Raw genomic sequence first — 13,987 nt, 5'->3', positions numbered from 1 at the left:
TTTTAGCTATTCATGAACTTGAAAAAAAAAAAAAACATAACACAAAAAAACATAAATACATAATTGATTTCTGTTGCCTACAATAAGAAAAAAAAAAAAAAAACTTCTGTGACTGAAAATTACCACATGAGCACTTAGGGTGCCTTGGGTGAAGTAACTTTGGGATATCTAATTTATAGTTTTAAAATCAACTAAAATACATTCAATTCTAGAGCATAGCAAATTTTTTTGATATCAAATATAGACAAAAATTTTAAAAACATCCCTAGAGATTTCTGATAGAAATTATTTGTGAAAAACATTTTTAGAAGGGGAATAAAAAAAATCTGAAATCAATTCTTTAGCTATATTATATAGAAATTTCTAGCTAGAACTTATAATAGTCTAGCTATATTAAGTTCTATTTGTAACAGTTATAACTCAGATTCGCTGATTATTATAAAAAATGGGGACTTTAATGAGATATTTAATTCTTTTGCAGTGTTATTTTATGTATTTTTATGAAATATTTTCTTTAACATTTCTTGCAACGTAAATCATTTTAACGATAAATTTTACAATATAATAATTACTCATTTTAGTTTGGGCATTTTAATTTATCGTTTTAGTTATGTTCTAATATATTAAATGACATTAAAAATATTAAATAATGCATGAGATAATTTTAAACTATTTTGTAATAATATATTGATCAATATTTTACTTTATTCTAAATTTAATATTTGTTTTAGTTTAATTTTTATGAAATTTATTTTGCTTATAAAGTTTACTTTAGCTATAGAACGAATAGTTCAAAATTCTCAATCATGTATAAAAAAAACTACTCTTGACGTTTACTTATTCACACTTTTTGCTTCGCTATATAGGGGCTATCTGAAGACATTAGATACATTTTTCGATCTAGTTTTTCATGCTTAATTGCATGAGATAAAATTCAAGTGTGTGGCATAATTGGTTTTAAAGCTGTAAGAAGTTTCGTTTAAATAAATATACTTTATAAAAAAAAAACGCATTTTAAATATTAGTCCATTAGAATAAGCAAGAAAAAATGCATTGAGAACAATATTTATAATTAAATACGATTAGGAATAAGCAATGTAAAATGCATGAATAAAAACTTAAAACCCTCTATTCGATTCCTGTTACATATCTCATTCTATTCAACACACATAGGAGGGGACATCCTTTTTTTTTTCTTAGAAAACTGTTAGTTTATTTTAAGTATTTATGCATATACGTATGCATACGCATTCATATTTGTATATCTATACACATGTATACATATTTATGGATACGTAATATGTTTACGAACGTAATATGTATACGTATGTATATTTATATATAAATGTGTTTATAAAACTTAAAGTAGACAAACAGTTTTCTAGAAACAAAAAGTGTGTAAAAATTTCTTAAAAAAAAAGTCGATAGATAATGCCCTTTTACAATTAATATTTTCGGAGATATCAATAGTTCCTTCTCAATGTAAATATTTTTTAACTTTTAAATAACTATTTTTTAAAATAATTTAAAATCAAAGATCGGGAACAGATAAATTCTAAAAAAGAAAAAGCGAAACGAATGACGCCAACCGTTACCAAAAATTCTAATTAAATAGCATTACATAAGCTGAAACGTAATTTGCCTTTTTCAGGCAGACACTGCAATTGTCTATCCATCGACGTTGATCATTTATGTTTTGACGTATAATGCGGTTTTCGGAATTTTATGTTATGCAATATTTAATTTAATTATGAGCATACGATTATTTTAAGAAATTTCATATTTAAAATTTTTTATAGTATTTAATTTTTTAATATTTTAGAATTTATACAAGCAGAAATTCAAATTTGAGCCATTCGAATTCGTGGCTTCAAAAATTCATCATTTTACAGCTAATATTTTCACGTTCAAAGCAAATAAAAAAATAAATTTAGAGTTAAAATAACTCTTATAAAACTTATTTCCGCATCAATAACACTTTCAGAATATTCCTGATATATTTCACTAAAATGAGCAAATTTTCCTATTTTACTATACCCTTGTTTCTCTACGGGGGCGGTGGGAGTATGCTGAGGGGCAGGGAACTTGTTTTGGGCTGTAGGGGGGCGTTGGATATGTTATGGGCGGTAGGGGGCAATGAGCATGGTTAGTCATTCAAATTTAGTTTTAAAACCCCCAAATAAAATTATTAAATTAAGATAAATTTAATAAGTAAAATAAATCTTAAATTAATATCAAATGAAAAAATAAGAATATTCGATACATCATTTGCACCAGCAATAAGACGAACTTGTACGACACCTTTTCTCCGTTTCGAAACAGTTTTGCACAGCGCATGAGTCATTTATTTTTGCCTCTGACTTTTTCAAACCATTTGGCGTATGGTTCTAACTCATTTAAGCCGTTTGGCGAAAATTTGATTCATAAATTTCTTATTTCTGGGATCGGCTTATTTATTTTGAATAATTTTTTTTTTTTTACTATCGAGCAATAAATTTGCGGTTTTATTTTCATCAAATTTAGACTGGCACAGACCTTCGAGAGTTACATATTCATTAGATCTATTTTTAGATTTTAGTGCGGGGTGACTACTGTGTTCTGAACTATTGGACGGATAGGCGTCAATTTGATATTCATATTCGCTTAATAACTTTAAATCGAAAGTGCTATGTTGTTTAGTTTTTTTTTAGATTAAAATCATTATTAGAACGAGAGGAAATTATTATTATTTTTTTAAAATTCGAGTGTATTCCATTTTTGCTTTATTAGGATCCTCAAAAATATTAGGGGGGTTATTAATTCACAATTAAGATTTTGGCAGACAGCCGCCGTTACTGTTATCGGATTTTCTAAGACTGTCTCCTATAGCTCTGACTCATTCAAGCCATTTGGCGAAATTGAAGTGCATGCTCTTTTAGTAAGAATGTTTGATTTGATCAGTATTTCTTATGATCGTTTTCATTCACTCCTTTCAGTTTTTTCCCAGGTTTCAATTCGATTTCATTATTTCTTTGGCCAGGTACGTGTGTGAATTAGTTTTTCATAGTATATTATTCATTAATTTTAAGAAATAGTTATTTTTTTTTCATCGTTTGCATTTTGTTGCCGCCAACAATGTCATTTAACAAAAAGAAGTGTCGTCAATACAATGCCACTTACTGGAAGTTTGGATTTGTTTAATCACCGTCGAACTCTCAACTACCTATGTGTTTACTTTGTAACAAAGTTTTATCGAATGAGGCCATGAAACCCTCTCGTTTGCAGGAGCATTTGCAAAAAATTCACCCTGACAAACAGAATAAAGACGTGTCATTTTTAAAGAACATCAAGGACAAGTTTCTGAAGGCACCTTCGGTATCGGGCTTACTAGCAGGGTTGGGTTTTTGCCGTCAAAAACTGGTTTTTGACATGACAGTGGTAAAAACCGTGTTTTTACCGGTAAAAACTGTCAAAAACCTACTGTTTTCTTTTATTTTTGGCATATGGTGGACAATATATTATTTTCACATAATTGCCTTTATAAATTAATGTTGTAAATGATTGCTATTGATTTTGCAACTACATACACGTATTCTTATGGAAGGATATACATTCATACAGAAATATTGTAATATACTTTTTGAAAATAGTGATACTTACTTTTATCATTATAGCTTGATTTGCAAAGGATTCAAAATTTTGCACTTCTTAATTGTTAGAAATAAACAAGCAAACAAAAAAGCTTGGAACTATTAATAAATTCAGGAACTAAAATGAAGAATTTAAAATTTGGCATTTCTTAAATATTAGAAATAAGCTAAACAAAACTTCTAACTACTAACAAACTCTATGTCAAGAATTACTGCTATTTTGTCAAGTTAAAAGCTTTTATTCAGTTGAAAAAGCACATTAAACAAAACTTAATTACAAACAAAATTATATGTTCAGTAGTCGGGGTCACTGTGCCGAAGCATACGATAGCAAGTGACTAATTTTGCACATTTTTCATTGCCCAGTCGATTTCTGAGTTTAGTATGAATGAGTCTGAAATTCAAGAATAATGAGGATTCGAGATCATTGAGGATAATGATAACAAAAGGTTAGTGCAATGTTGCAAGGAAACTCTAAAAGGATTTCCCAGGCTTTTTCATGTCTCATTTCTGTGTAAAATATTGAAAACAAAAATGATAAGAAAAGTTTTTTTTTGATGAGGCTTTCTTTTTATGTGTACATGTGTTTCTCACAGCAAGATTTTATGAATGAAAGTAATCAATCTTGTCATTCTTCAGTAACGTAATATGCCAAACAAAATGATGCTTGGAAATGTTGAAAATTTTGATTAGTATCCTAATATTTTACTTCAAATAGTATGTTTTGATATAATCATGTTGGGGAAAATGCAGAAATCTGTTCTTAAATATCTTTTAGCAACTTTGTTTTAAATTTTATTGCCAAAAAATGAATTAATTTTAAATTATAAGCAGTTAAACCCAAATAAAAATACAGTTTTATCCAAACTATGGGCTTTTGACAGAGGGGTTTTTTACATGACGGTAAAAACCATGGTAATAACCGGTAAAAACCGTCATGTGTCAAAAACTTGCCAACCCTGCTTACTAGCAACCTCGTCCCAAAATTGCGACGATGGTCTGATAGCCTCTTATAATATATCAAAATTAATTGCCAAATCTGGCCAAGGCTCATACCATAGGCGAAGAGTTGATACTTCCATCTATTAAGGAAGTCTTAGAAACAGTTTTACATCATCCAGCCGCATCTAATGTAATAAAAAATATCCCATTAAGCAACGATACAGTGCGGTGACGAATTGATGAGATGGCGGAAGACGTTGAGGATTCCTTATGCAAACTTTTGATATCGAATGAATTTTCCCTGCAAGTTGATGAATCAACTTTGCCAAGTAATGAGGCTTTATTGTTGGCGTATGTCCGGTTTGTTGAGGAAGGAGAATTTTTTCTAGATAGGCTCTTTGCACGAAGCTTGATTATAGATACCAAAAGAGAATCTATTTTTAACACTGTCAAAGATTATTTTAAAGAGAAAAACATTACTTTTACGAATATTATGTCTGTTGCCACTGATGGAGCTCCAGCAATGGTGGGTCGACATGGTGGGTTTATCGCCTTTTTGAAGAGGGAGGTACCAGATATTTTAGCTGTTCACTGCGTGATTCACAGACAGCATTTAGTTGGAAAAAATCTCAGTGACCGCTTGCATCAGTCACTGCAATACGTTATCTCTGCTGTGAACAAAATTCGCAGTAATGCTCTTAACGATAGATTATTCAGACAGTTATGACCTGTCTCAATAGGTTTTGAAATCTTTTCAACTCTGTGCTTGAGTTCCTGGAAGACAAAGATGTAGCTCTGAGAGACAGATTGCTAGAATTTAAGATAGACGTTGCCTACATGGCGGATTTATTTGCAAAATTTAATGGTGTTAATTTAAAATTTCAAGGCAACAAACTCAATTTGATCACTTCAAAATCAGTTATTTCTGCCTTTCTAAAAAAACTCATTTTGTGGAAGCAGAATTTTGGTAGGAATGAGTTTAGCCAATTTCCGATCTTATCGGATCTTAAAAAGAATGGTGAAATTTCCTCTGGTGATATACAGGAATATTGTCAACATCTTGAGTCTTTTTACATGGGCTTTTCTAATCGTTTTAAAGATGTGTTGACCCTGGAAGTCCCTCAATGGGTTATGAACCCTTACGTGAATATTGAAGCAGCAGAGGTTCATATTCAGGAGGAATTGGTCGAACTTTCAACTTATGAAACTTTGAAAGCTAGCTTCCAGAATGGTGATCGTCTCACAGAATTTTGGCTTCAAGATAACATAAGTCGTCCCTACCCTGGACTGTGCTGTGACGGATCTAATCAGAAAAAAGAGAAATCGACTCGAAATCGTGCAACGAGGGGACTTGCGTCTTCACCTCACTGAAAATATTGAACCGAATGTTAAGAAACTAGCTCTGAACCATCAAGCAAAATCATCCCACTGACATAGTTACTTGATTGCTTGGTTGATACCACGTTTCAGTGTAAAAAATTATTTTTGATGTTTTTTTAATTATCTAATTAAGTTTAAATAACTCTTTTTAGCATAGATTTCTTTGTTTGTTTTCTCATTACCGTATTTATTTTGATTATAATAAATAGATTACCTGTCGGGAGAAAAGTATCGAGTTAACGTTCACACTATTTTTTTTAAAAAAACCAAACAATGTTAACGCGTAAGAATATTGCTTAAAAATGTTACCTCTTATAATTCAGCTCACCCTATGCTCCAAATAACTGAATTTTCACAAAAGGGGCGTTTAAACTTTTTTTTTGCTCCTTATGGGGGCGGCAGCGTTAAAAAGGTTGAGAACCTTTTTAACGCTGTACTATACCATATGTACTATACCTTATGTACTATACCATAGTTTATTGCTTTTGACATGAAGAAGAGTTAGATATTCCTCTATGGGCTGTCGCGCCACTGAGTTCAGTTTTTAGTACATCGTGTAACATATCATGTAAACAAGAAAAAGAAAAAAAACCGAGAGCAATATTATTTTTTACCAGATAACGGCCTAATTGCGAGGACATTATGGTCATGGATATAGATCCATAATGTTCGTTGCGACTCAGTCTTCATATTTCCCTTCTACAAAACAAGCATGAATTTAATGATGGAGCCTAAGTGGAGTAATAGTTATTTAAAAAAGCAGTTAATAAGTAAAATTATATGCAATTTTTTAAGTAATAGTAATTATTGAAAAATAATAGAGTAATAGTTAATCACAATTTAATTAAAAAGCAATAGTTAGTAGTTATTTAAAATTTTTATAGAAATATTTAAGGTTGTCAGGAAAAAAGGAGAATGTAATACATTATAAAACATCCTTTTCTGTGACCTTGCTTTTTATTGATCATAAAATGAAAATAGTGGAGATAATGATCATGAGAGTAATAATTTCGCTGCATTAATTTGAATTTATTCAACCCCTAACTGAAAATACTGTGGAATGACTCTTCCAGGTGACAATACTGAATACAAGCAATATCTTTGCTGTGCAATCAATATTTTGCTTACACCATAATTAACAAGCATTTTAGCTGACTAATTTATTGTGCTTATTCACATACTTTAAAAGAGCTAAATAAAATAACTTTTTTAATACAGTTTCAATAAACGTTTTTTCGTTATATAAACATTGCTGTTCTATATTTAAATTTGCAGATTTCATTTACAATAGGAATTTTAAATTACATTTGAACAAACCAGTTATTAAAGAATAATAATGAAATTGAAAAAAAATATTTTGCTGGAACTTTCCAAAGATATCATTTAATTTTGTAAGCAATACAAAATAGATAACAAAAGAAACACAGAAATGCAAAAGAGATAATATTCCACGGCAGATAACAGTCAGGTGAAGAGTAGAAGGTTAAACCCTTTGACGCAGAATTTTCATTCAAAATATTTTTTATTATTTCGTAATAATTTAAGTCAAAATAAGTAAAAAACTTAATATTTTGAATTATAATAATTTATGGTTATGAAATAGAGAAAACTAAATGTAGATAAGGATACAAGTGTCCATTGCGAAGCATGGACTGACGGCGCACTTCCAAACAATGCCTTTCCAAATTTGCACTTATTTGTAATCATTTAAACATAAGGGAACATAAGTAATTCAACATGTAAATTTCTTTAATTTTCAAAATTAATTATTGATAAATTTTTGAATGTAAATAAAAAAACATTTTTTCAAACTACTTTTTTTTGGATTTTAATAGAAATATAATTCCGATAATCTAACAGATTTTTTTAGTAACTATTAGACGGTTTCTTATGTATTTAAAAAATAAAAAAACCATGTTTCTATTAGTAATTAAACTGTCTGAAAAAATATATAAAAGGGACGTCGCTCTTTCTTTTAAACTGTGTGCATCTTTGACGACAAATGAAGAATCATAACTTAAAAAGTGTATTTAAAAACCAACAGAAAACATATTTATAACAAGATAACATGCTAGCAATTAAGCAACAAAAGATTAGCTGTAAACATCTATTAGTAAAGTCTTTATAAGGGAACATAAGTAAAGTCTGGATCGGTGAGGCAGCGCCGCTGTTCGACTGTCGTCATTGATTTGTTCAGAGCCGTTTTTATGTTTTTCGGGGCCCTGGGCCTGTCGTTATTTGGGAGTCCTTTATGATTAATTTTAGTATAAAAAATTTTTAGCTTAAATCATTTTTAAAAAATTATTTTACTTAAAGGTTGAAAAACAAATACATTATTATAAAAGCGTTAATACATAATTAGTATTGAAAGTTTAAGGTAACAGTACTTTTCATGGTTTTTGAGAGTCTTCTGTCACATCATTAAAATTCATTTCCTGCCAGACATCATATTCAATGCTCATGATTGACAAATAATTAAATCTTTTTTAAATCAAAAAAAAAAAAAGAAGTGTATGAAGAAGAAAATATAAAGGGATAATAGCTCAATGCCCTGAAACCTTTTGTTTTCGAAGCACTAACTCAAGTATTTCGTTCAAGCACTTTTTTCACATTGAAAATGAAAATTTAAAAACTAATTGTACTACTGAACTCCAAATTATCTTTTTCAGTTAAAAGTAGAGAGAGTGAGAAAGAGAAGCTAGATGATTTTTCGTGGAAAAATTAAAAAAAAAAAAAATGAAGAATTTGAATCAAGATTGAAGCTTTAATTTTTTATAAAGGATAGGTTGGGATAGAATTTTTGTTGTTTACAATACAAAATTACTTCATAATTTTCTTACAAAAACTAGTTTTTCATTCACCTGTTATACCATCTATTTACATGGAAGTATTTGTTTTAAATTTTTTTTTAGTGTTTCAGTCTCATAATTCCTTCATTATTATTCTTTGAATTTACACTAGGGAGAATTTCATTTAACAATAATAATAATATATTTTCTAAGCAAACAATGTCATCGTAAAGGAATTTTTTTTATTTAATAGTAATATATTTATTAGTAGCTATGAATTTTGATTTCATAAATGAATTTTTGCAATATAAATTTAGAATTATCGTTAATATTTTTTTATTCGCTAAATTTAAAAATTTTAAATTTATAATTACATATTCATAATAATTATTTTAATTGTACAAATAATAATTTTGTATTATTTTTATATAAAAGAAAAATATCAATTTACTAATTTCGTTTTTTAAACTTGCTTCTCAAAAAACAGGTGTGGTCAATACATTTAAGAAAACAAGTATTATTAGAAACACATAATTCAAATTTTCTGTCATATAAAAATTTTAATTTTTTAAAAATAAAAAGAAACATAAAGTATGTTCTAGTATGTATGTATAGAAAGAAACATTTGTATTGTTCTACGGTTGTTGGCTGGCATACAAAAATCCCCTTTCCAAGAATTGTATAGCTGGTGCAGTAATTGAGTAAAACAAACCACCCCTTTAGAAATCAAGTTTCGAGTCCCCTTCTACAAGAACGTATTAATTCAATCATTTGCCACATGCCTTGGGCCAGGCCCATCCTTAAAAACGGCTCTGGATTTGTTAATAATGACGGAAAGTGGCGTCGGCTGGCATCACTACAGCTTCGCCAGCGCCAGAGGGTTAATGATTTCTCTCTTGATGGGGAATTAGGGAAACAGAGAGCATCTCTGAATTATCCATATTTCAAGCAAGAACCATATTTCAAGTTTCAATATTATATGTGCAGTTGATTTTTATATATATAAAAAAATAATAAATAAATAAAACGTTATAATATAAAATTTTTTTAACAGTTTGAAATACGTTTTACTGTTAAAGTTACAATGAGTACTATAGATAATGAAAAGAGTAAGCAAAACATTTATCCAAAGTTCCTAAATCAGATTTTTTTCTCAGTTTGCATTATTATAATAGTAAAAAGTAAAATTATGGAAATAAAATCACTATAGACTATTTTAAGAAATTTTTTTCGTGACTCATCGAATTTCAGTAGAAGAAAGAACGCAAAAAAAAAAAAAAAAAAACGAAAAAATAATAATAATAATGAATAAATAATAAATGAAAGTACTACGTGCAACATCAAATGTTTTCAATTGGAGAAAATTGTGAAATATTTTCTTAAATAAAATAAACAAAGGTTTTAACTCTACGATGAATATTTATGATACACTGATGTGAAACAAACATTTCCTGTGGGTGGACTAATTCTCATGCATGTTAATTAAAGAAGTATAACAAACATAAAGAATAATTTTATTAATAAAAGGTTCATTTTCCAGTTAATGATCCTTTACATCATTATCTATTAATTTTATAACCAAAAGATAATATGCTAGTGCTTTTATTAATGAAAAATCATAGCAAAAATCTAAGGACAGAAACATGTGAAATGAGACATCTTAAAAATTTAGATACAAAAAGTACGAGAAATCATTCTTATATCCTTGCTAAGTGTTCCGAAAGGAGTAAGAGGGAAAAACGGAGAGAAAAAAAAGAAGAAAAAACTATTCCCACTAATTTAGGAGCATCCGTCAAAGATCCCCTCCCCTCCCACTAGATTTGACAGTCCAGACAAAAAGTAAAATTCCAATGTATCTCAGTGCCATCTTTTGGCGATATACGTCTCCACTAACTAAAAAGAAACTATTATTATTTATTTTAAATAACTGGTGCAGCCATCTATTAACAGAATAAAAAATATATAATCCACACTAGCAAAGACTCTGTTTTATGATTTAATTCAACTAAATCTTTATATTGTAACATATTTTGTTATCAACTGAATGAAAGAGTATAAAAACAAAATATGAAATGAAATTGATAAATTTGAGTAAAAAACAAATGCATTATGAAGATTGAAACATTTTTAAGTACTTGAATTAAAATTTCAAATGTCTCTTAAGAAGTTATATTTTTAGATTAAGGTAAAATTAAAAGGTATTTTTTTTCAATATTTATTTGGATTTTTTGTTTTCGGAATGCTTTTAGTAATAAAGAATGGGAATGTCACCTTAATTGTAATAGCAATAAAAAAAATTGAAGTTTAAAGTAAAAATTTTAAAGACATCAATTTGCATATTTTAAAGTTTTATGAAGTAAAATTAATGAAAAAAAAACCTATATTTTTATATATAAATATTTAATTTCAAACGAATTTTTGGGAATAAGAAATAAACTCTGAAAATTTAATGTTTTTTATAAGAAAATAAAGTATTTTTTTATAACAGTGAGTAGAAGTTCATTATTGCTTAAATAATATATTGCTTTGATGAAATGTTTTTTTATTTATTTTTCTTATGTCATTTATGGCAATCTTATGAATATTCTATTGAGTCAATGAGTGAACAAAAGGGAACACAGTATTATGAGTAGTAAATATATTTTATTCTATATATTTATTGCTGCCTTTTCTCTATATATTATTAAATGCTCGTTAAATACTATTACAAAGGATTGCATAAACATATTTAAATTTAAAAATCATTCTCTATTCGGGTTTCCTCTGGTAATCCACCAGTCATTGCACATTTTGACATCAAATAAAGATTTTCGTTAGTCAAATATTTTAAAGAAATGATCATTCAACTCTTAAGGAGGTATAAATTTCTAGTGAAAAGGCAGATAATAAATATTTTGAATAAAGTATAGTCACATACCCTTTATGTAATCCTTGATTAGTTTTGGATAAATTTGAAGTAGTCACATTTTTGAAATGCCATTTCTCGCCATTTTCTATCGCGTAGTCATCTGACTAGGAAGGACAGGGAGGAGGCGTTACTCATTATGATTAGTATACTGCGCATGCTTGAAAACATGCCTTGAGGGATCATCCTGTTTCCTGAGGATTCACAGGCATCCTCACGCTATACACTACCTAAAAATTTCATTTTCTGAAATGTTTATTTTGAATTTGGTTCACCTCAGTATTGAAAAGTTTCTGACTGGTTACTTCTGTGCTTAAAGTTTCTGAATGTTTACTTCTGCTTAAAAGCCATTAAAATATTAGCAGAACTCTGTATTGATGGAAATATCATAGAGGGCAACACTTTACAAGTTTTCAACATCAGCGTGCGAAGAGTCATTGGGCAAAAATAGTATATTAGTTTCTGTCTTGATTTTCAAGTTGTTGAAATTAAATTGCAATTGTAAATAAACAGATCATTTTGAGAAAAAGAAATATTTAATAAAGATTATAACATAAGACAAACTTAGACGAAAAAAAGAACACTTCTATTGATATATTTTCTACAAACTAATTAATAAAAAGTTGCCAAAATCAAACGAACAAAAACAAGGCAATGCATCAGTCAGACTGCTTACAACAACCTCGATTTTCTGATTTCATCAATAACCTCCGGTCCTGGTACTTTATATTCTTTCACTCCCCCTTACCAGGGCACGGGAATGATCACTACACATATACATAATATATTACAGTTATTCTCTAAAACCTAACTGAGTCCTCAAACTATTGAGTACTTTCTTCGAAATGTTTTTTGTTAAGAGGTCAGCTACATTATCTCGTGAATTAATATATTGAAAGGCGACAATTCTTTGATCTACATTGTCCCGTATGAAATGATACCTAAGATCTATGTGTTTACTCCGATCAGACGTAGTTTGATTTTTAGCTATGAACATAGCTGCCTGGTTATCAACATTTATTAGTACTGGAGGTGGTACAAACATTTCTTTACCGAGCTCAAACAGTAAACTCTTTATCCACAATACTTCTTTGGTGGCATGGGTCATCGCCAGGTATTCAGCTTCTGCGGAAGACAATGCAGTGCAATGTTGTTTTTTACTGGACCAAGACACCGCAGCACCCCCAAGAACGACCACATACCCACTAAATGATTTTCTGTCAATGCAATCTGCTGCCCAGTCTGCATCGGAAAATACTTCTAGCTTCTTTCGAGTTTTTCTATATGTCAAACAAAGATGTTTTGTTTGTTTAAGATACCTGAATAAGTGTTTGACACTTCGCCAATGGTTTTCAGAAGGTCTTTCGTTAAACTGGCTCATATAAGTTGAACTATAAGCAATGTCAGGGCGAGTACCACAGGCAAGATACAGTAAACTGCCTATTGCCTGCCTGTATGGAATTTTGTTCGATGTTTCTTTAGTTTCCTTCCACTCAGCATCGGTTAACTTATAGTGTTTAACACTTGGATCTAAGGGAGTTGATGCTCCTCTGAGTAAGATTGCATCAAAGGCCTTCAATACTTCTTCTACATAGGATGTTTGGTCTAAAGTTAAGGATCCATCAGCATACCTTTTCACTTTCATCGATAAAATTTCACCTACTTCTCCAAGATCTCTTGCTCTAAACTTTTGTTTAACCTTAAGTTTAAACATGTTTATGGCTTCTTGATTTCCAACAATAAGCATATCATCAACATATATGCCAAGGTAAAGTGTTTTATTTGGATGATAGTAAATGCATGGATCACTTTTAGAACGTGTTAATCCATGATCTCTCAAAAAGGTGTCGAAACACGTATTCCACTCTCTTCCAGATTGTTTTAATCCATATAGGCTTCTTTTAAGGTGGCAGACAAGATGTTCTTTGCCTGGCACTATGGCTCCTTCAGGCTGTTTCATGTAAATGTCTTCTTTTAAAGTACCATTCAGGTAAGCAGCAGTTATATCCATTTGATGAATATCCATTTCACATTCCACAGCTAGTGCCAATAAGATCCTGATAGATTTTAATTTGATCACGGGAGAGAATGTTTCTTGAAAGTCAATTCCAGGAATTTGCATGTAACCTTTAGCTACCAGTCTAGCTTTAAATTTATCACAATCTCCTGTCTCAGCTTTCTTTTTCCGAAATATCCATCTAGAACTGATAAGCTTGACATTTGGTGGTTTGCTAACAAGCTCCCACGTTTGTGCACAACGTAAGTTTTTAATTTCTTCATCTATGGCCTTTTGCCACAAATTTGCTTCTTGTGATGTTAGAGCCTCTTCCAATGTTACAGGG

At 29.8% G+C, this 13,987-nt stretch overlaps 1 protein-coding gene across 1 annotated transcript; it reads left to right on the top strand.

The window, feature by feature from the left end:
* Nucleotides 1–4,594: 4,594 nt before the first annotated feature.
* LOC147813820 (protein FAM200C-like) lies at nucleotides 4,595–5,298 on the top strand. The gene has a single exon (XM_087160125.1). The coding sequence runs from the start codon at nucleotides 4,816–4,818 to the stop codon at nucleotides 5,296–5,298; it is 483 nt and encodes a 160-aa protein (XP_087016251.1). The 5' UTR covers nucleotides 4,595–4,815.
* The last annotated feature ends 8,689 nt before the right edge of the window (nucleotides 5,299–13,987 follow it).

This window comes from Parasteatoda tepidariorum, chromosome 3 (genome assembly GCF_982258835.1).
Source record: "Parasteatoda tepidariorum strain Cologne lab strain chromosome 3, Ptep-v5.0, whole genome shotgun sequence".
Classification (NCBI taxonomy): Eukaryota; Metazoa; Arthropoda; class Arachnida; order Araneae; family Theridiidae; genus Parasteatoda; species Parasteatoda tepidariorum.
This window is presented reverse-complemented; position numbering and strand designations above follow the sequence as displayed.

Coding starts and splice junctions, on each gene's coding strand:
- LOC147813820 (XM_087160125.1), top strand. CDS start 4,816: ATGGCGGAAGACGTTGAGGATTCCTTATGCAAACTTTTGATATCGAAT.